Source organism: Dermacentor variabilis, unplaced genomic scaffold (genome assembly GCF_050947875.1).
Source record: "Dermacentor variabilis isolate Ectoservices unplaced genomic scaffold, ASM5094787v1 scaffold_12, whole genome shotgun sequence".
Classification (NCBI taxonomy): domain Eukaryota; kingdom Metazoa; phylum Arthropoda; class Arachnida; order Ixodida; family Ixodidae; genus Dermacentor; species Dermacentor variabilis.
In genome coordinates this window covers 9720954-9743526 of record NW_027460280.1, presented here as the reverse complement: position 1 = coordinate 9743526, position 22573 = coordinate 9720954, and the positions used below count along the sequence as shown (strand labels likewise).

Here is a 22573-nt window from a genome sequence, read left to right as displayed (position 1 = left end):
TTTCAAGTCACGACAGTATTGGTACGTGTACTTGTTTTGATTTCCCCAAATTACACCAGTTATCAAGTTGTCGCTCAGCACACCTAGAGTATCCAAGAGTTGACGTGACTTGAACAGGAAAGTGGCCATGACAGATCAGATTGTGGCATGCGTTGCATATAGTTGGTCTGTTCAATTCGCTTACACTTTTTTTACGAGTTCACTGCACAGTTCCAAGCTTGTGAAGTGCAAATTCAGTAGCGCATTGAGGTCTTCTGCGTTCATGCCTTTCATTGCTGGCATTGTCCAAGTGCATGCTGCGATATTATTGTGAATTCACAGTTGAGTCAAATCCGTAGCTCCTGGGTCATTAGGATAGTGGCTTTATACCAGCATTCTGACAGCTGATGATAATGATGAATTTGGTATCTTCTGGCACAAGAGCTATATATGGCCAAAGAGTGCAAGGCGAGCGTTAATGAGTTGGCAATAGAGTAATGAATTACATAAAGTGGATGAGATGTGGCTCTAAAGGGGCCTAAAAACAGGCACAGTAAAGTGCATAAAGTGTATATGAAATAAAATTATGGCAATTACTAATGATGCGTACTAGGAACATGAGAGATAAATTGACAAATTTTACTATGCCAGCCTTTTGCAGTGCCAAAAGTTTGCAAGAAGCCCTACTGCCTTAGCAGGGCCCTTGAACACAAGGGACTGGAGGCACATGCTATACAAAGTGATACTATCACAGCAACACCCTCAGATGAGAGAATGTGCTATGAATTTCTAGGACTGATAACATGTAGGAAAACATAACTTAAGAAACGTACAACTACTTTAGTATAAAAAAAATTTAGTGCCCTTCCACTCTGTGAAGGATGACCAGCTTAGCTGTGTATGTGTGCCCCTTAATGGCAAATTGCACTTTCGCCGCGGGTCGGCCCAGTAATGCACTATATTTAGGATCCGCCTGTGTATGAGGAGTGCTTAAAGCCTGCTTCACCTCCGCCGCGGCTCAGCCCGGTATTGCACTATATTCGGGATCGGGCCATGTATGGAAAGTGCTTAAAGCCTGCTTCACCTCTGCAAGGGTTCGGCCTTGTATTGGACTATTTTTGGGATCGGCCCCTGTATGGGAAGTGCTTAAAGCCTGCTTCACCTCCACTGGGGATCAGCCCGGTAGTGCACTATTGTCACGTGGTAGTGATGGTCAAGAAAACAATAGAAATAGCCAATAAGCGTTGGTGTATGCAGCTACTCAGACAGTCCTGAGCCAGTTTGGGACGACAAATAGAAGAGCACCCACTGCGAACTACATTTGGAGGACACATGGGGTGATGGATGTGAACGTTTAAGGTGGTGGAAGCAGTAGGTTGCAACGTCTGCAAGCAGCTGTGTCACTGAGGTAACAGCAGCTGCTGCCATGTTGCATAAGCAGCGGCAGCGCGGGAGGCGACCGTCGGCAGTGCCGCCGATTCCTTGACAGCATTCTCATGCAAGCTCCCGCTGGTGCTCGAGATGAGTGGATTCCATCTTTCGAAATGGCGCACCGCACAGAAACACCTTCCCATCACCTCTCCTCCTCGTGCCCTGCGCGGCCTCCCATTTGTCGCCTCCTCCTCCTTCGCCGTGACTTGTCTTCTTTGGGAGAGAGCAACTTCCTAGGTCTGCCCATCGTATCAGTGAATCGGACACTGACCCCACTGGCGCACACCACGTCTCTCAACTAGGAGTCCGTGTGCACGTCAGAGCATAGGTCATTGCTAGGCACAGCCAATCCCCTCCTGCGCGCTTCCTCACCCAAACACCTGCACCACAAAGCGCGCTCCTAGCTGTTGCCTCTCTGTCTTGCCTAGCCTTTCCTCCTCTCCACTTCCCTTTGCACAGCTGCGCTGAGCTTTGTGTGGGCGCCGAGCACGGCTGGAACTCAAGCTTAAAAAGCTCTGCTGTTAAAAACAGTTCTGCACCAAGAAACAGTGCCGGATGGAGAGGCATATTATGCTGCCAGTACGCTAAAGGAAAGCGTTCCTTTCTCTCAGCTTCTGCTTTCCAACACTACAGCAGAATGTGAAGGATGGTCAGCATCTCACCACATCGACCACGGATTGTGGTTTTCTTCACTAAACAGCAAGTAACTGTGTGTGTCATACGTGTGCCTTATTCTAAGACGACAGAACAGGACATAATTTCATCGATTTTGTTGTCGATGGCCAATTGCCCAACTGTGGTTTTATTAAGTGCAGCTTATTACAGGTTCCCATACCCCAAAAATGTTGCCAGTAGGCAACAGCTATGGAAGAGTTAGGCAATTTTGTTGCTATAAATGTGCAGAGTTTGCCTACAAGCATATTGCCCTCAATGTCTCTATGCGCAGGAACCCAGCATATGATGACATGCGGTTTAGATATACAGTGTGTCCCACGTAACTTCAGCCAAAATTTTAAAATATGTGAATGCCACATTGTTGAACAGGACCAAGGTAATGTTGTTGGTAATGTTGAGCCAAAGTGAAGTGCCTCAAGTGGGCAGTTGTACGGCAATTTTGTGTGCATTCGCGGGCTTTTTCGACGCTCGGAAAAACACCTTTATGTAGCATGTATTGAGCAATGGAAAGCTGTATCGAGAGTTTTTCATGTCGCTCAACAATTTTCTCATTTACACTATTAATCTAATTATATTTGAGTTGATTAATTAATTGAGACTAATTATCTAATTAGGCGGAATGAAAAAACATTTTTGAGCATCTCCAAGTGACGGCAAACAACATTACCTTGGTTCTGTCTAGCTACGTGGCATTCACATATTATTACGATATCATCGAGCGATGCTCAAGGGACGAGCCGCCGCGAGAACGACGACGAAGTGGGTCTGTGCCCTTGGCGCGAGAGAGTATCGGCCTGGCGATCTGGCTCCAGTGTAAATAGCCTGTATATAGCCTCTTTAATCTGTGTCTTTCCACACGTAACATTCTGGTGGAGGTCGGTGATCCCCGTCCTCACCACGGAACTCCGGAGTGGTCGGTACATCGAGCTTGTCACCATGCCTCCCGGTGACGAGACCACCTCTGCAACAGCTTCGGATTGTCCGACTGCTCCAATCATCACGGTTGCCCAACATCGCGACCCTAGTGTGTTCTCTAGCCTGGAGGGAGAGGACGTTGACGAATGGATCAAGCTCTATAAACACGAGAGTGCTAATAACAAGTGGGACCCAACGATCATGCTCGCCAATGTCATCTTTTATCTCGGCGGCACCCCACGCGTGTGGCACCAAACGCATGACGATGAGATAAACAGTTGGGACAGCTTCAAAGAAAAGCTCAGGGAACTGTTCGGCGACCCCATTTGGCGCAAGGCTGCCGTGAGAAAGGCTCTTGTGTCTCGTGTTCAGACATCTACAGAGCCGTACGTTTCATACACCCTCGAAGTCTTGGCTCTCTGCCGCAAAGCTGACGATACTATGTCTGAAGCAGATAAAGTGTCGCATGTGCTAAAAGGCATCGTCGACAATGCTTTCAATTTGCTTGTTTTCAGCCACGTCTCGACTATCGACGCCATCAACAAAGAATGCCGTCGCCTTGAACAAGCTAAGAGCCGCCGTATCACACATCGCATCACGCGGCTACCCAACACTGCTGCTACGTCGACATGTGAGGGTCGACTGCGTCAGACCACCCCCTGTGACGACGTAACTCGTATTGTTCGCCGCAAGCTCGAGGCCGCCTGTTTGCCAGCTTTCTCCGCGACGCCTCCCGATCCACCAGCAACCATGATTGCACTGATTCAGGCCGTCGTCAGACAGGAATTTGAGAACATGGGCCTCAACTCCGTGCGTTCATCGTCTACACCCACGGTTCCCCAGTTCTTTAGCAGCTCTCCTCGTCCCCGGCAGTCCTTTTCTGCCACATCTCGCCGCAACCCGTCCGAATGGCGTACCCCTGATGACAGGCCGATCTGCTTTCACTGCTGTCGCATCGGCCACGCCACTCGTCACTGCCGCAACTGATGGCCACCACCTCCTCGGACATACACCGCCGCTCATTCCCGCCCCTTTGGACCTTCTGTTCCCTATGCCACCCGCCATGAACCCATTTCCGCTGATGCTTCTGCCCCGAACCTTCGCTACAGCCGCTCGCCCTCACCTCGACGCCATCAGTCTCGTTCGCCCCAACCCCGTCGCTTCTTTCCGCCGCCTATCGCCTCCCGGATCCAGCCGGAAAACTAGGCACTGCAGCTTCTGGAGGTGAAGCTGCGTTGTCCACCCTGCCCTCAAATCCTCTGCTCACGTTACACACGAGCCAGAACCTTCTTGACGATGACGTTGAAGGCTATCCTGTCAAGGCAATCATCGATACAGGTGCACATGTTTCTATTATGACTGCTGCCTTCTGGTGACGACTGAACAAGCTCCTCACCCCAGCGTCAGCACGCGTCGTCCACGTTGCGGATGGCGGTACTGTGCCTATCATCGGCATGTGTATGGCATGTGTTAGCATCGCCGGCCGCCACACTCCTGTCCTCTTCACCATGATTGCTCATTGCCCTCACGACCTCATTCTCGGCCTCAATTTTCTCTCCACGCATTCTGCTCTTATTGACTGTTCTGCCAGTACCCTTCGCCTTGAGTTGCCAATTCTCGCAGAACCTTCTGATGCACCCCAGTGCTGCCATGCCCCACCGACTTTATTCGCCTGCCGCCAAAATCAATAGCCTATATTGAACTCTTGTCTTCCCCACCAGTCCCTGATGGCGAGTACCTCGTCACTCCTCTGCTCGACATTCCACTAGAGACCTGCCCAGTGGCTGCTTTGCGATTCCGGACACCGTCTCATGACAGTTTCACAGGTGCTGATACTGCTGTACTGACATGCGCAGAACTCGACGACGGCAAAATAATTCGCCAGGTGTCTACTGCGCCGCCGGATGATGACTTCGAGTCGGAAGATGACGCACCATATGCTACGCTGCCGTCGCATATGGAGCGTGTACAAGCAGCGGCTGTACTTTCAGCCGCCTATAGTGACCGTACGACCCTCTCCGAAATTCAGGCTTATCTGATTGTGCGTAAACGGAACAGCGTGCAATGGCGCATTCACGATTTCTTCAAGCCTACTGCCGAGCCCGAATAAGTGCGTGGAAATAAAGGACTTTTTTTTTTTTTTCTTCTTGATCTGCTTTTTCGGACACCTGTTTATTCGGACATTTCCGCAGTCCCCGCGAGGTCCGAATAAATGGTCGGCGACGGACGGATGTTACCATGTAATCAGGAAGGCAAATCATTTATGTATATAAAAAATAAAACTGGGCCCAAACACACTGCCTTCTTGCAGTCCAGATGTAATAGGTGCTAAACTGGAAGCTGCGGTCTGAGTATACACGAATTGTGAGCAGGAGAGGGCTGTGCTGTTGCTACTGCCTGGCACACTGTGTCGGGGGGTGGTTCAGAGCGTGTGTATAATACATGACAGGAGCATGGCAGAGAGAAAAAGCAATGCGAGAAACTCATCTGTATCTATGCACCGCGTCGTACATGCACAATGCCCTCTGGAGTTCCCTGGGCATCGCCACATTAACCTCTTGACAGCTGGAATTATCCGTGACCCCCACAAATTCATTGCAGAAATTGCAGTGCTTACCTTTCTACTAACGTGCAAGTCCAAAGACAAGCTAGATAGAATTGTGGAAATGAGGTGCGAGAGGAGGTAGATAATGGGTAGAATCGATGCAGTCGCGAAACGGTAACAGCCTTGCCACTTTTTGCTCACAGTCCCCATACAATAGGGGGAGTCGGCGAAGGAGGATAGGGAAAAAATTACGTGAGAAGGCAAGGTATGGTATGTTTCTGCGATTTTTCAAAAATAAACACCATGCAAATATGTCAAGCGGACAACTTACGCAGAGTGTGCAGAAGCAGAGTTGCATTAAAGTGCACCGTAGGGTCTAGGCAACACAAGGAAGCGGTCACACGTCAAATCAACACTTCTGTGCCCACCACGGTACCTTTGCGGCTATGGCATTGCTCGAGGTTGTGGCAGCCACGTTTCAACGGGGATGAAGTAAGAAATGCTCATGCACTTAAATTTAGGGTCACGTTAAAGAAAACCAAGGTGTCAAAATTAGTCCGCAGTCCACCACAACGGCATGCCTCATAGTCCGATGGCGGTTTTAGTACATACAGCCCCATAATTCAAGTTTAATACTTCTCCTACAATGCGGTCTGCCATGTGAGGCAACTAATATGCTCAACCCTCTCAGAGGTGATGAAGTATCACAAACAACAACACCTCCAGCAAACACATCCCCCTGCGTGTTCTGAGTACTACACTGACAAACAGCAGTGGTGCATGCAAGGTAAAATTTAACATCAACTCACCACTCTCGTGTTGGACTACAAGTTCAAGAAATTAAACATTCGTCGTCAACATCACCGTTAATTATCATCCGTCAAAGTAAACAGCTGAAAAAGCTTCGCTTACATCGATTCCCACAGTGCATGGGAGCTGCCTACTTTTTCTTCTAGCGTTGTCTATTTTCATGGCACCAGAGAAATTGTCTCCTGCTTGATCGCTGCACGACGTTGGCACTGACAATACCAGCGATGCAGAAAGTTCAAGGACGGAGCCTGAACTTTCACTTTTTGAAATGAATGAAGCTATGCAGAGGGGGGTAACATTTACATTGCTAAAACGAACAGCGAGTTTCAGTGCTGCCTGAGCTAGTTCACGAAGTGCAGGCGAATAGAATGCACCTAGTGTTGTACATTTTGAAGTGTACAGTTGGTGTCACCTTTGTGTGCAGCATGGGAACGGCAGCCGCCGGGGCACTCCACAGCCACCCAGCGACTTCTAACGGTAGTGGCTGGGCCCGAGATTAGATGCGTTGGCCACGCATGCCCACACACTTCTTATGTTGAGCCCAGCAGCAACCATCAGACGTCGCTAGCCGCCTCCGCAGTGGAACAGTGGTCACCGTTCTCATGCTCTACAGAAGGATGATGCTGACTGTACGTGAGCACCAGCAATTACTCTGGGATGTGCAATGAGTCATGTATCAATAGTAAGTGCACTTGACCCACAAGTTGAGATTCAACGACTTTGCTCCCCGATAGCATTGCGACATGAGTGTTCTGGGCACAAGTTGGGCCGATAAAGGCAGAGATTCTTAACTCACTGTCATTACTACGATGCAACAACTAGAGTTATCGAAATAAGGCCTATAGCTACAGTCATCGGAGTGCATTGCCAAGTGCTCGTCTTCATCTTTTTAAACCTGTTTTCATGCTCTATTAGATCATCATTCCCACCCAATGTAAACTCAGCCACAAGAGATTCTATAAACCATGCCTTGCACACAGTCTACGTATTTGTTGTGGTGCTTAACATTGCATGTCTTCTTATCCCTTAGAATCGGAGACATTTGGATAGATACCAGCTTTATTACCAATTTCGTTGTGCCACCCTTTGAAACTATAAATATTCTTGCTTGGCAGCAAGCTATTTGCAGAGACAGCTGTTGCACCAACTGGAGGAGCACAAGCTCCATGCCAAAGAGAAAACAAGTGAGTAGCACTCTGTGCCTTCTGGACACAAACAAGAATGCTCAGCTTGCATCCCATTTTATGGCCCTGTTGGACAACATTTGAATGAATGAATGTTTGGGTTTTATTGGCGCAAGGCCCAGATATGGCCAAAGAGCACCATGCCAGTGTTAGTGACTTCGTAGTGGAGTGATGGATTCTATGAAGTTGATGTGACATGGCTGTAAAGGGGCCTAAAATATAGTCGCTGTAAAGTGCGCAAAATCTACATGTAATAAAATTATGGCAATAACTAATGACATGTACTATGAGCCGTAAAGTACATTGCAAAAAATGATGTGATATACAAAACATGTCAGATGCAAAGATTGGCCACAGCACTATGGCCTCACCAGAGCCCTTGAGTCACAAGGGCCTGGAGGCATGTGCTATACAATACTGCTATCGCAGCGGCATCCTCTGAAGAGAGGAAGCGCCATGAATGTATGAGGCTAATAATATGTAGGACAACATCATTTACACACAACGCAGCCCATAACTGCAAGTGTATTCAAAGCAATCCGACATACTTCCATTCACATAAGCATTGCATATTAAATTGCTCAAGACACTTTCACTTTGATCTCCCTGGAGACTGGTTAGCTCAGTACAGGCAGCATTATTAGCACACTGAAGCACAAGAAAATGCAAACCATGCATTCATAACAGCAGAATCGTTACACAAAAAGAATCAATTAAAAAAAATGCCCTTATAAGGAAACTGTTCATGAGTATAGTCTAAAACATCTAATTTCCAAATGCTTTCAAAAAGATTAGGTACACACCTTGAGGGAATGGGTGAAGCGGACACGGAGGACTGGGCGCACAGTCACCACAATAACCTGCATACACATGAAAAATGACGAAATTCTCAGCATGATTGGCAGTGGGCAAACAAGGGAAGCTTCACGAGGGCATGCTGCATTTTTTGGCAGCTGTTTATCTCACTCTCCCTACAAGGGTGAGGAGGTACACATGAGTAAGGTGAGGGGGGATTGCTAGTGTTCACAAGGAGGGATTTGTTGCAATGACAGCTGGCGCCGCATCTGCAAAGCCACTAGGAGGCATGCAGTTGACATACCTATATAAAGCGCTACTGAGAGTGGGACCAACCATTTGGTTTGGCCAAACAAGGAGGCCAGCCACTATCACAAAAATATTTCTGCTAAGCCCCCCCCCCCCCATAACAATTCGCTGTTCTCCTCTTAGTTTTGGTTTCTGCCTGATATCTGTAAGTGGCACCGTTTGTTCTCTGTCTGTGTGTACTGTGGGGATCAAGGTGCCTTTCCACACCTTGTCCTCCAGCTCGCGTGTTGTGCTTAGCTTGATCTCCGGGAACTGCCGCCGTATCGGCAACATGGGAGACACGGCTAGCGCGCCTGAACTAATTTCCCGTGCAAACCGTGCTTCTCTCTCCCCAGCTGGAATCACCGCACGAGCAAGTGTCACCGGGACGGCCCGATTGGCCTCCCGAATGACGGCCCCCGGGCACCCTGTCCACCCGAGCTCTCTTCCGCTGAGCGCTTTATTGCGGCGGCAGATGCTCACAGGCCCATAATGAGTTTGCTACTTGGGACCTTTGCTCCCGTGACTCCTCGTTCTCGCACTTGGTGGGCCACTTACCGGTTAGCCCTAGCGCAGTGGGTGCGCGTACTCGATCGGTCTTGCGGTGAGCATTTGCCCGTAAGAGCCGTGAGTGTCACACTGTGCTGTATCTTGGGTGAATAAACCCGCGTTTGTTGGCGATCCGACCCTGGAGCCTTCTCTACGCAGTGTCGGAGAGTCGATGAACCCTGTCGTAGTGTCTTTGTGCGTTGTAGAGTGGAGGAGCGTGGTGCCCTTTGCTAACCGTCACTCGTAGGGTGAGCCTTATGCAAACCCATCTCGACATACCTGGCGCCCAACTCGGTTTCGGCATGGAATCAAAGCAGGCCCCTTCACAGTCCTTATTCCTGCTTGATCCCCTGGCTATGGACTTAATGTCCTTCGACACGGACGACACGAACAGCATGAGGCACATTCGCCTCAGCGACCCTTTGCTCTCGGCCACCGGGAGCGATCCCTTCTTTGGACAGGCCCTTGGTGATGTCGACCGCTCGGATGTGTACCCTAGTCCTAGCATTGCCAGTTTTGGGTTTCCTCAACTGTTTGAGATGCGAGCGGAGCAGGTGCCTACTAGCCCTTCTGACGTGCTGTTCCCGCTTGCTGGCCCCTTTTCATCCCAAGTGCAATCGAGTACCCCATGTGCCGTATCAGAGCCACCTCGCTTAGGTGCTGGCACAAACTCGCTCGCCAGCCTCTCTTTGTCCCGAGCGCCTTTCTCGGATGAATTTGCCACAGAACAGGCTCCCCATTCTGCCATAGGCGCATGCTCGCTCGCTGGCCCCCTTTTGTCCCGAGCGCAGTTCGATGTCCGGTGCGCTGCAGCGCAGCCTCCCTACCTCGCTGTTGGTGCAAACCCGCTGGCTGGCCTCTCCTTGTCGCAAGCGCAGCTGATAGGCAATGTCGAAAGTGAGCCACCCTGCTCAGCCGACAACGTCGCCACACTTTCCGACTACCACTTGCCTCATGCACAGCCGAGTGACATTTTCGACATGCGTAAGCCACCCGCTCTGCCGTCGATCCGTTCGCCCATCGTGTGAGGCCTCATGCACCTGTCGGAGTGGCAACCCAGCTCTCCTCTATGCCATTTACTGGCCCCTCAGGGTTGGGCGTGCATTTGGGAGAACAGGCGCAGGTTGGCCCTTCTCAGACTGCCGCGCCTGGCGCAGAGCAAACATCGCTACACACCGCAGCCGCACAGCTTCTTCAAGTCCTGATGTAATCGGCACGCTCGCAAGCAAGACCTCCAGTCCCCTCAGCCAGGCATGCTAAGCGGCCTACGGGTACCTCACCCGGAGTACGGCGCTTATTCGGACCGCATGAGTGCTACAGAGTACCTCGAGGTGCTGCACCGCTATCAAGAGGCAATGCGGCTGGACAACAGCATGATGCTAGGCACTGTATTGCCGGTCTCGCTAACAGCCCACACGGCATGGTGGTACCGACTTGTCGGCTACCAAGCTCGTTTGATGTAGGAGTTTAGGACGCTTTTCCGCAGTGAATTCCTCCCTCCTGACTATGAGTGCCGCATGCGTCATGAGCTAGTGCTTCGCACCCAACACCCCGACGAATCTCTGCTCGAGTATGTCAGGGCTATGCAGGAGCTCTATCGTCTGCTGACCCTTTGGCATCTGACGCCGAGAAGGTGGAGCGGGCCATTGGTCAAGCACATCCGACCTTTGCCGCTTACCTTCAAAGCGCCCGTTATTGTGACTTAAACAAGTTGGCCTCCGAAGCGGATTCAGGGCGACATACTGGCATCGAGAGCCTACCACCTGTCACCGCCACTACCGTCTGCCTCTCTCCAACCTCGTGCGTGGGCTGGTGGTGACATGTCAACCCGTAACTCCCCAAACTACGAGGCGGCTTCGGCCACAAGAGAACACCGAGATGCGCATGACCTTTCTTACTGCGCTCTCGATCTGTACTCACACGCCTGGGTGTGCTGTTCTACTCCGAACGGCCAATGAGAATGCAAACCAAGTGTCCTTGCGCACGAGGGGAAATCCAATCACAGTGCCCCTTTGGCTAGCGAACGGAAGCTACGTAGCGCTTGAGACGCGCCCAGGACCCCTCAGTCGGACCGAGGCATTGTCTGCTACCATTGTCATGAATGCGGCCATATTGCCTGAACATGCAAAGTGTGCCGCCTGACACAAGAGCCTCCTCGCCCGTCAGGAAATGGTGTGGGACACCGGTGAGTTACCCCTCGCCGGCGGCGACTTCAGGAGCGCATGGCAGTGAAATGCAACCTCTGGCTCCAATGGCGTGTGACACTAGAACTTACTCTTCCCCCACACCGGCGCCTTTTATCGCCCTTACGATTGCTGGTTGACAGTTTGTGGCGCTGCTGGATAGCGGAGCTTCAGTTTCACTGTTCGGCAAGGAGGTTATGGCTCATTTGCGCCGGCATTCTGTCCGCATTAGAGCCTGCAACACCACCTTCCACCTCGCGAGCGGCATGGCTACCTCGTGCAGCTCTGTGTGGTTGGTTGTGCGCTGGGAGAATCCCGTGCACCGTCAACGCTTTGTGCATCTCCCAGGTCTTTCCGTGCCCGTGATTCTCAGATGCGACTTCCTTCATCCCGATCAGCCTCACGAATGCAATCGTCGCGACAAGAACAGCACCCTGCAATGAAAAAGGCATCCCGCGACTTCTGCAGCGCTACCATGCGCGTGCACGGAGAATACGTAACGCGAACGAGGAATCTGCCATGCGAGTGTTTGCCGAGAAGGGGGGGGGGGGGGGGGGGGGGCTGGCTGAAAAGCTGCCTCGCAGCTTCTGTAAGTTTGAGGCCGCTGTCATCGCTGCTAGGCCGCCACGGCATCAAACTAAAATAACACTTTTGTTGCGCGAAGTGAATAACTACTGCATGTTTTTTTCCCTTTTCATCGCACTCTCTCTGAGTTCCGTTTTTGACAGATAAGTGATCGATCTCATGCTATTTCGGTTAAACAGTACCACCGTTTAGTACGTACTTTTTTCGAGCTTCGGCCAACTACGGTTTAACTTGGTTTCACTGTATTGCTGTTGGCGCCGAGTGCGCCGCAGCTGGTACTGTTGCGGGCACGTTGGATACGTATCTGCTTGACGCCAGTGGAGTTCTCTTGTGCTCTACCCATCTGAGAAGGCTCCCCAGGAGTCTTTCAAGGTGGGTTACCCCACTGTCTAAGGAAAGCCACCCCGACTATTTCCACGACTCGCAGTTTGCCGGACATGCGAGTGGCCTGAAGACTTTCGAAAAGTTGTGCTGCTCTGCTACCTGGCCAGGCATGAAGCATGACGCTCTTCACTATGCCCGCTTGTGCTGCTAGTGCCAATGCATGAAGCCTCGCGCAGGCAAACCCCTCGGGCTCATGCAGCCAATCGACAGCCAGCTACACTGGCAAGTCACAGCCTGCGACATTATGGAACCTTTTCCCAGAAGCCGGCGAGGCTACGTTTTTCTCCTGGCTGTCCCAGATGCATATTTCCAACTGCTTGTAGGTACAGCAGGGCGTGGAATTTGGGGAGATGACGGACATTTGCGCACATGCGCGAGTAAGAGCGGGTGCGAGAGAGGAAATGTGGGGAGTTTTGCTCCTTGAAAATACGACTCTGCCTAGGTACTATGGAGGAGTTTCTTGGCGCGCGTTATATGCGCTTGTCCCTAGGCGTGCCGGCAGAAGTCGCGGGGCGCGGTAGTGCTGAACTTACCACCGTAAGTTAGCGGCTCGAGGCAATTATATTTATTCGATCATGATTTTACTAATGAAAACAATGTGTAATTATTTCACATTATTGGCGGCGTCTCCAGGACACCAAAGCGGCAACAGGGACATCAAAGCTAGAAGCCGAACTGGTCCGTAGGTTGGGGCTCGCAGAGGCCTGCGCGTGCCAGGGGAGTATAAGATCGGCTGACCGCTATCACGGACAGCCAATTTTTTATGTGAACACCCCCATGATAGGTGCTCTCCTGAGGCCTCCGTTTGCCGGTTACATGTGCCCTCCTGAAGCAGTGCTTGTAAAAAATCTGATCTATCGCCGCGACGAAAAAAGCGACCCGCGACTTATACAACACCAGCCAGAACATTGTCTTTTCAGACACAGCGATCACCAAGCGGCGTCCGCGCCCACTGCCTCACCGCGCGGGCAGCCAGCAGCGGAGCGTATAAACCAACTCGACCACACTCCGCAATGCAGGCAAGTCTAGGGGACAAACGAATACAACGCGCTCTAAGAAACCTCCTCCGTAGTGCCTAGGCTGAGTCATATATTCAAGGAGCAAAAGCCCCCAGATTTTCTCTCTCGCGCCCGCTCTTAATCGCGCCTGCGCAGAAACGTCGAGCTTCGTCAGAAGTGGCACGCCCCGCCGTAGCTACTAGCAATTCTAAAAACCCGTCCCAGATTGCTTCACGAAATGGGTTGAACTTTTTCGCCCTCGCAAGTTAACAGCACGCACAATCTGGAACAAGTTGACCGAGAGGTTTAACCGCTTCGGCTTTCTGGCGGAGCTGATATCAGACAACACGTCCTACTTCACGGCCAAGGTGTTCGTGGATGCATGTGCTGCCTTTGGCAATAAGCACCACAAGACTACCACGTATCACCCACAGGCCAACCCGACAGTGCAGATTAACCGGAACCTCAAGCCCTTGCTCACGCCCTTTGCCCAGCAACACAGGGATTGGGATTTCGGTCTTAATGAGATAGGCTTCTCCTTGCGGTCCACGGTAAACTGTTCAACTGGATACACGCCCGCTTTCTTCAACTTCAGGAGAGAGTTGCCAAACCTCATGGACTGCGTTTTGTGGACCAGCAGCAGGGCATGCGGCACCACGAAAGGCAGCCTTTCCGGCTATGTGGCGGACTTGTGTTCACGGATGGACGCGGCCCTTGACCTGCCCCATTCCAATCTGGCAAAAGCCAAGCTGGACAGAAGTTTTAATACAATCAGTTCACATAGGGATGTGCACTACGGTGTTGGCGATCTCGTCCTCAGACGCACCCATGTCTTGAGTGATGCTGCCAAAGGCACCTCTGCCTCCCTGCCGGCCAAATGGTCTGGCCCGTACCAAGTGGAGACCAAACTGTCCCCTCTGGTATACAAGCTGGTTGACTCCCAAGGGAGACCAGTCAGTGGTGCAGTTCACATCTCGGACCTCAAACCTTTAGTTGCTATAAGTAGCAACTGGGGAGAGGGGGAGGCACTCAATGAACCACAAGCAAACAGAGAGACGGCTTGCTCCAAGCCATGCCACCAGTACAACCTGCGGAAACACACCTAACAGCTTTTCACCCACCAGCTCATAGCCGGGCTTCATTCCCTACTGGGCAGATAAATGGAAAAATGCAGATACAGTGCGGGGGCACACATCGAAGCGGTGACAGACCCTTGTGGCCTAATATTCTCTCTTATGTGTTGCCCAAGCATCACCTCGCAAATGCACCTTCTAGGGCAATCAGCCGGGCGGGCACTTTTTTGGCAAGCCGGCTATGCCAGAGGGCTTTTCTGGTCCTTTCCCCAGCGTTGTTGAGTCTTCTTCCTGCGCCTGGTTCCACTGTGCCACCATTCTTGCTGACGACGAGGACGCTGTACCTAGTCCTGCCGCTGCGACGGACTCCTACCTTGGAGGGCCACGAACTCGTGCCAGCCTTGCCTCTTGCTGCCTAGGCCGCCGCTCACTGCGGCTGGTGCACCCAGTCAAACTGCTAGCCCCTGGCTGACGGTAGTTACTCCAGCTGCTGCTGCTATAGCCTGGCTGCCAGCCATCCGGTCTGCCGTTCTACTGGTAGACCGGTCTACCGGTCTGCCGTTCCTGGCAGCACGCAATCCAGGGAGCGCGGTGACTTTCGTGGTGGCTGTTGCACCAAAATGGCAGCCATGCCTCACACATTCCTGGCACCTCCTGTCCAACAGACCTCAAGCTTTGCTGGCTGACCCACGGTGCTACTCCACCCCGTCCTTCCTGGGCTGCCGTCCCTTCCTCCTGGCAGTGAGCCCTTCCTGGTGTGTGGAACTTGTGTGACCAAGGCTGGCACCCTTGGCTTCGCATCAAGAGAAGCAACATATTCGCCTCTTTGTACTGTAGCACCTTCTCCAGGACCTGGTTCTGATGCAGACGGTGACACCCTCTTGGACTTTGCCCTGTTGCCTTAGCCCTCTTTGGCTGAGTCAACCTTGCCACTTGGCCTCGGTCAGCCTCCTTTGCAGGCTAGCCTGGGTCTTTAGGAGGGGGGAATGTGGGGATTGAGGTGCCTTCCCGGGCCTCGTCTCCCAGCTCACGCGTTGTGCTTAGCTCGATCTCCAGGAACCGCCACCATATCAGCAACATGGCAGACACGGCTAGCATGCCCGAGCTAATTTCCAGCGCAAACCATGCTTCTCTCTCCCCGGCTTGAATCGCCACACGAGCAAGTGTCACCGGGACATGCCCTGATTGGCCTCCCGAGTGACGGCCACCGGGCGCACTCTCCACCAGAGCTTTCCTCCACTGAGCACTTTATCACTGCGGCAGATGCTCACAGGCCTGCAACGAGTTTGCTACATGGGACCTTTGCTCCCGCGACTCCTCGTTCTCACGCTTGGTGGACAGCTTACTGGTTAGCCCTAGCACAGCAGGCGCGCATACTCGATCGATCTTGCGGTGAGCCTTTGCCCGCAAGCACCGCAACTGTTGCACTGTGCTGTATCTTGGGTGAATAAACCCGCATTTGTTGGCAATCTGACTCTAGAGCCTTCTCTGCGCCATGTCGGAGAGTCAACGAACCCTGCCGTAGCGCCTTTGTGCATTGCAGAGTGGAGGAGCGTCGTGCCTTTTCCTGACCGTCCCTCATAGCGCGAGCCTTGTGCAAACCCATCTCCACAACATTTGAGCCTCATTATAACGAAGTTGAAGGAGGAGCCAACATTTCTTTGTTATACACATTAATTTGTTATATCTATTACTGCACTTGACTGCAATATGCAACCAATGGGGTACACAACTTTAAACATGCAAATAAATAGATGGCTTTGTAGCCCACAGAACCACTACATGGCCACGTACGCAATGAAATCTTCAGCATGTGCAGCATAATTTCTTAGCACTTGACACGACAGCCATTACGAAAGCTGCCTTCTGTTCTAATATGACGTTCTTTCGCTTCTGCTTGGCTCGTCCGTGTCATGATACTAGTGTAACGACGATGCAGTCAAAGAGACAGCTTGCACATTGCGAAGTCCATCACGGTCGGTTAGCACGTGACACTTCTGTGAAGTTGGAGGAGGAGGGTCTGTCCGGCCAAGAAGCTTCCATGGATGGTGCTGTGCCAGGTGCCAGTAGAAAGAAAGCTTCCGAGCGACGTTCAAAAAATGAGAAAAGGGGTTATATTCAAAAATGGTACATGATTCAGTTTTACAAACACAACTCCAACTATTGGAGGACACTACATGCTAGAGTCTTAGCATGTCCGAGCGTCCCCCTCACAGCACTCCAGATCCGCTTTTTATGCTGTTTCTTTCCCTCGTCGAGGGAATTGACTGGCCAATCACTAACGCCGAATCGTTCACCACCTTCCATTCGCCAACGTCCCATTTGTCTTCAACGTTGCACAATATGAGGCAAGCACGTGGCAAACTGTGAATCTGTCATTCACCCCCTGTTCCCCAACGTCCCTGTTCCCCAACGTCCCTGTGTCTCCTATGTTGCATAATACGAGGCAACCACATGGCAAACTGCGAACCTGCCGTCCATCTCCCGTTCCCCAACATCGCATGTGTCTCAAGAGTTGCAATACAAGGCAACCACGTGGCAAACTGCGAACCTGCTGTTGACACTTTCCCCGGTAGTTCTCGACAATGACCCTGTCGTTGATCAATAGCCTCTTCGTGGCGGTCAGGAGGGGCGGCATTGTTGTCGTGAAGTGAGCTGTCATTTCCGGGCACTCGAAAAGCTGAAGATATGGAACATGACTGCCTGTCCGTAAGACTCAGGTGATGTTGATTGTGCTGCCTTGATTGAACGATGAGGCGTGACGAGCACCCGTGACAGCTGCATGTCTGCCAGTGAAGCATCCTTTGTTTTGAGGGATTGTCAGGCACAACCGCACACAACACAGTGCTTATGCTACGCAGCTGATGCAGGCTGATCCGTAGCTCTCACGTGGCTTCACTGTGCAAATGAGGCGGCGAGCAAACTAAGCTTGCTTGGCTTGGCTGGCTCGTGGCCTGCAAGATTGCAGCACTGCAGATGCAATTTTGGAAATCACACCTAACTGTACCAGCCTTTGCAGCATGCCCCAGTGAGAGAGAGAAGTGGATGCACTGGTCTTTTTTACCGCCGCACATAGTTGCGTTCGAACAGCGAGTTCACTTCTCTTTACTGCTGAACATGACTACCGCAGACTGGGCACAGCTAGGCGCAGCCTCTGAGATCTCACTGGTGCAATCTCGGAGGCCACACCTAGCTGCGCCCAATCTGCACCAGTGTGTGCGGTGCTCAGCAGTACAGAGAAGTGCAATGATAGTGAGCCACTGCAGCTAAGCGTGATGGTGAGAAAGACCAGTGTTGCTCAATGGTGTATTTGATGCAGGGATGCAGGATGTTTAAACTGCTGCACCAAATGAGCACCGAACCCAGCGGAAAGCGATATACTTGGTATGCAAGCACTGCTAGATTTTTGGTTTCTGAGATGAATCTAGTTCCTTCTTAAAAGGAAGAGGTCCGGACACCGACCAAAATGGTTTAAAATAGATATTTATTTTTCGGCTCCCTCACGGGAGCCTTGTTCACAATGAAACAAATGACAGAGCTGGCGCCCCTTTTATGTGTGGCTCAAAACATGAATAAGGTATCTGGCATACAAGGGCGGCAGATCGCCTTCGTTGCGATTAAGAGTGTGCGCCGTGGTTTGGATGATTAGGGACTCAAGATAAAGACGCCAAGAATGATTTCGTTCCTTCGCAATCATGCGAAATTTCTCCCAGTTAATCGTATCAGACGTGGTTGCGCAGTGTTCGGCCAAGGCACTTGATGCAACATGTTGTTTCTGGACGTCATTCCTGTGCTGCTTAGGTCTTGTTTTGAAGTTGCAGGTTTCTCTGACGTAGACATATTGACAGTTCACACACGGAATGACGTACACCATGCCTGGGAACTTGTCCTTTTCCAAAGGGTGTTTCACATGCACGAGCTTGTGTTTAAGTCTCTGGGAGTGCACGTGCGCAGCCTGCCCATCATATGACCGCAGGACGCATGCAAGAGTCTCCCTTACGCCGGAGACATACGGAATCAAAGCCCATTTTTGGGGGGGTCCAGGCTGGGTTGGTACTGCACGAGCCAGTTGGCGCCCTACGAGTCAATGAAGTACTCAGGGTATCCACAAGCTGTCAATTCCCGCTGCACAACTGCATTGTCCACCATGCGGTCTTCCGCTGTTGTGCACATGTTTTTCACCCGACGAAGAAGAGAGCAGACAACACAGCTATTTTGCAAAGCAGGATCCACCGAATCAAGTTCAGGTAGCAACCAGTGTGAGCTTACTTCCTAAACACCGTGAATAACAGATTTGGCCCTTCGCATTGCACAAGGGTGTCCAAGAATGGCTGTTGGCCTTCAGATTCCACTTCTATAGTGAACTTGAATGCTGCTTGCATACTGTTTAGGTGAGCCATGAAGAGGTCAAGGTTTTTTTTTTTTGCAAAATACTGAAACAGTCGTCAACATATCTGAAGAAGACTTTAGGTGCCGGTGTAAATGAGGACAACACTTGAGCTTCGATAGCCTCCATTGTTAAGTTAGCTACTGTGACCGAAATCGATGCCCTCGTTGTCGCCCGTGGACTTTTAGTAGCCTACCTAGATCATGCACATTGATGGGGGATCTGTCAGGCAACATCGGGTCTTTGTCAAGGGCGGGGACGCAAACATCCACGGCCATGTATATTGGTACGGTCGTAAACATAAAGACCACATCAAAAGAAACTAATACTTCATCGGGGTTGACACTCGTCCCTTTAACCTTTTCAATGAAGTCGTACATGTTGTGTATGTGCGTAGCACTTTTGCCAACCAATGGCAATACGATTCTGTGAAAAAAATTGGACAGCTTGTAAAGCACAAATGTGTGAAGTTCACAATGGGGCACAGGGGAACATCAGGCTTGTGTACTTTCAGCAGGCCATATGGAAATCATCATGCCTCTACAGATGTGCAGTACTAATTATTCAAGCTTGCTACAGAGAATTCTTTGCCGTAATACCGTATCATCTGGAATATAGGTTGACCCCTTAAAAATAAAAATAAAACAGAAAATAAAACAGAAAAAAGACGAAAAAATTCACCAATGATTACAGTACTCCCTAATGCGAAACTATAGTGCACCTCTATACGTTGTTTTCATTTCACAATATATTGAGGCACAGAATTTGAGAGAGACAACTGTCGAAAATCTGATCTGCGGGTCAAGCGCATCAGCTTTTGCACACAACTTGTCAAATGTTCCAGTGTAATCAATAGTGCTGCTTGGCTTCCAGAAAGTACTACACAATTCGCGTTGCGCATACAATCAGATTACAGAACAATCGCAAACCATGACAATCGAAACAAGTGCAAATGAGACCAAAATAAGCAAACCAAACAAGCGCGAGTGAGAGCTGACGCAAGCAGACAATAGTACGAAATGAGCAGTCCAGCTGAGACCAGATACGAGTACGCATCAAGCAGTCGGGCGGGTCCACATGAAACCAGTTTTTTGCACGCACGTCACTGCAGAGGCCTGTCTTATTGGTCTCTGCCGTTCACGGCTCACATCTTACATCTGCTGCTCCGCTTTCACTGAAACAAGTTGGTGCTGCAGCTTTGCAGTGAATCAACAGCACTGTCACCAGTAGCGAGTGCGCACAAAGCTCCCACACAAAGCATACAAGTGCGTCCTCACGCTATGGTAGCACAATGAACACAAAATGACAGTGGGCTGCATGCAGACAGTTGTCCTTTTTATGCCCACCAATACTGCAATCTTTCTTCAGAAACACCAAACTGGCACTGAGCGACCATGTTGCCGCTCGCTTGGACAATGCCTAGAGCTTTTATCTTGAAAGTTGAAAAATGGTCTCCACGTGCCGCTACTCACAGTTCACCAGACAAAAACACAAAAAGCAAATCACATATGAGGTCTATCAAAAGAGCTCATGCAAATTACAAAATAAAAGAAAGAAAGAAAAAGAAACAAATGCCAGCAATCATATTTCGATATCCATACGGCTTTAGTTATGCATTCGCCAACATGCATGCCATAGGTTCTTTTGGACTGGCCATACATGTTCCATAAGACATTGCAAAAACCATCCTTGCTTCTCGCTCGGTACCCCCTCCTAATGACATCACGGCATTAACATTCAATCATGTCGGCTCAGGCCTCCTTGGCCCTTTTTCAGCATCTATGCCGGGTGACTCAATACATGCAGCGAAGTTGCGTTACTCATGAGGAAGACCTTGTTGTTCAAGTACTCAGAACTATTTGTCCAGTTGGTGACATCATACATATATGTGCTATCCAGTATAAGCTTACCACCGCCTACTATACACAAACCAATGGCCTCCCTGAATATTTCAACTGAACCTTAGACACATTTATGTATATGTCACATGAGAAGCAACCTGCATGTCAAACCTGGACTGAGAATAGGGCAAGTATAGGCCCAACATTTACCTGTGGACATGACTGTCAATTAGGCTTACATTGCATTAGTGCTATTGTGCAATCAGCTTGAGTAGTACCACAATGCCAGGCACTAGTGTACGAGCATGTCGTTCACTATGCACGGCCACAAGCTGACCAGTCAGCATTTAACTAAATACTCATACATCTCACCGCTGTGCAAGGGAAAAAAACTTTTTGGGCTCGCACCTTTGTGACAGTGGCCAGGGCCAACAAGGACACCTCCTGGGAAGGGTGCCGTGCCACCTCAGGGCTCACGTGCAGCGGCTCCATAGCACACACCTCACCTCGACTGCACCACATCGCAAGAGATCATTAATAGGAAAAGCACCCACTGACGACAATATGACACTGAACATAATCCACTGAAGGTATTGTGCTCAAGGCAGCAGATTTTGTCATGGCAGAGAAAAATTTCCGCTTTTGAGTGCCATTTAGCTTAATGGAGAGAAGATTTCGATGTCATCAGATTCAAGCAGTAATGGTTATGTTGACACAACCACATAGAGTATTAAAATAAATACATTTTCCAGTAAACATGTTCAAGCAATACAAGCAAGTACAGCAGAACCTGTATGAATGCAGTGCAATTTCACTCTGAAAATAGTTAATTTCATCAAACCTCACCTTTGTTGAAAAACATGGCGTGTTATTTCATCTGTATTAGTGACATCTTGGTGAGGGGCCAGTTGGTTCACCTTTAGAGCTGTGCTCAAACAGTGTGCCCGAAACAAGGGCACACACAGAGAAAGAGAAATATCCACAGAGAACAAGTGCTGACTCTTTCAACTGAATTTTTATTTGAGGAATGCAAACCTGCGTGGATTCCTGGCGGAGAGCAGAAAAGCCGGCGAAGAACGCATCGACGCCTTACTTGGCAGCAGCAGTCACGGCGATCGCACGCTTTGCTAAGCACTTTGCTGTACATTCCCAGGTGCTGGCCAAGCTATATCTGCGAGCGGTTTGACTTCGGCTATCGCTGGACACGACGACCATCATCGGACCACGTACTTCAAGGGCATTTCCTGACCTAGTGTACTGCGCCTGCGTGGATTCCTGGCGGAGAGCAGAAAAGCCGGCGAAGAACGCATCGACGCCTTACTTGGCAGCAGCAGTCACGGCGATCGCACGCTTTGCTAAGCGCTTTGCTGTACATTCCCAGGTTGGTGAAATTTTGCCCTACTAGCCTGGGAGCTTTTTTTTCCGTTTGCCGTGACTGCTGCTGCTGCTACTGTTGCATACCAACTGTCGCTTGTACTTGCTCTTGTGTACTGTTGTTGTCATTGCGTCATTGCATCATCCGAGCTGTAAGCTTATTTTCCCCTTTGTCCAGTGGCAATGTCAAAGGAACTTATTAAACTTTTTGAGGAACTGAAACGAGAACTTAAACAAGAGTTCCGCGAACTACGGGAAAGTCTCGAACGGGACATAAGAAAGGACATCCGCGAGATAAAGAACAGTCTAGGCTTCATAAACGAGAGTTATGAAGAAATGAAAGCGTTCGTGAACCGCGTTGAATTGGAAAATGGAGAGCTAAGAACATCTGTAGTAAAACTAGAAAAGGAACGAGACGCTTTGCATGCTCAAGTTCAAAAGCATGAAGTGAAACTTCTACAAAATGAACAGCACATGCGGTGTCACAACGTTGAAGTGAAAGGTGTTCCGAAGACGCAAGACAAGAATGTCATGGATATCACAAAAAAGATAGCGAAGGTTATTAAGATGCCCCTTG

At 50.3% G+C, this 22573-nt stretch overlaps 1 protein-coding gene across 11 annotated transcripts in view; it reads right to left on the bottom strand.

Moving 5' to 3' along the window:
• Vps8 (vacuolar protein sorting 8) overlaps positions 1-22573 on the bottom strand; it is a 947651-nt gene that overhangs the window by 706585 nt on the left and 218493 nt on the right. For all 11 annotated transcript variants that reach the window (XR_012825005.1, XM_075677146.1, XM_075677136.1 and 8 more), the window contains 2 exons: positions 21031-21133; positions 8343-8399 (listed from right to left, as the gene is read on the bottom strand). Coding sequence is in view for 10 of the 11 variants with exons in the window: in XM_075677146.1 (XP_075533261.1) it covers positions 8343-8399; positions 21031-21133 (160 nt within the window). In the remaining variant the exon portion in view is untranslated. The remainder of the gene's footprint in view (positions 1-8342; positions 8400-21030; positions 21134-22573) is intronic.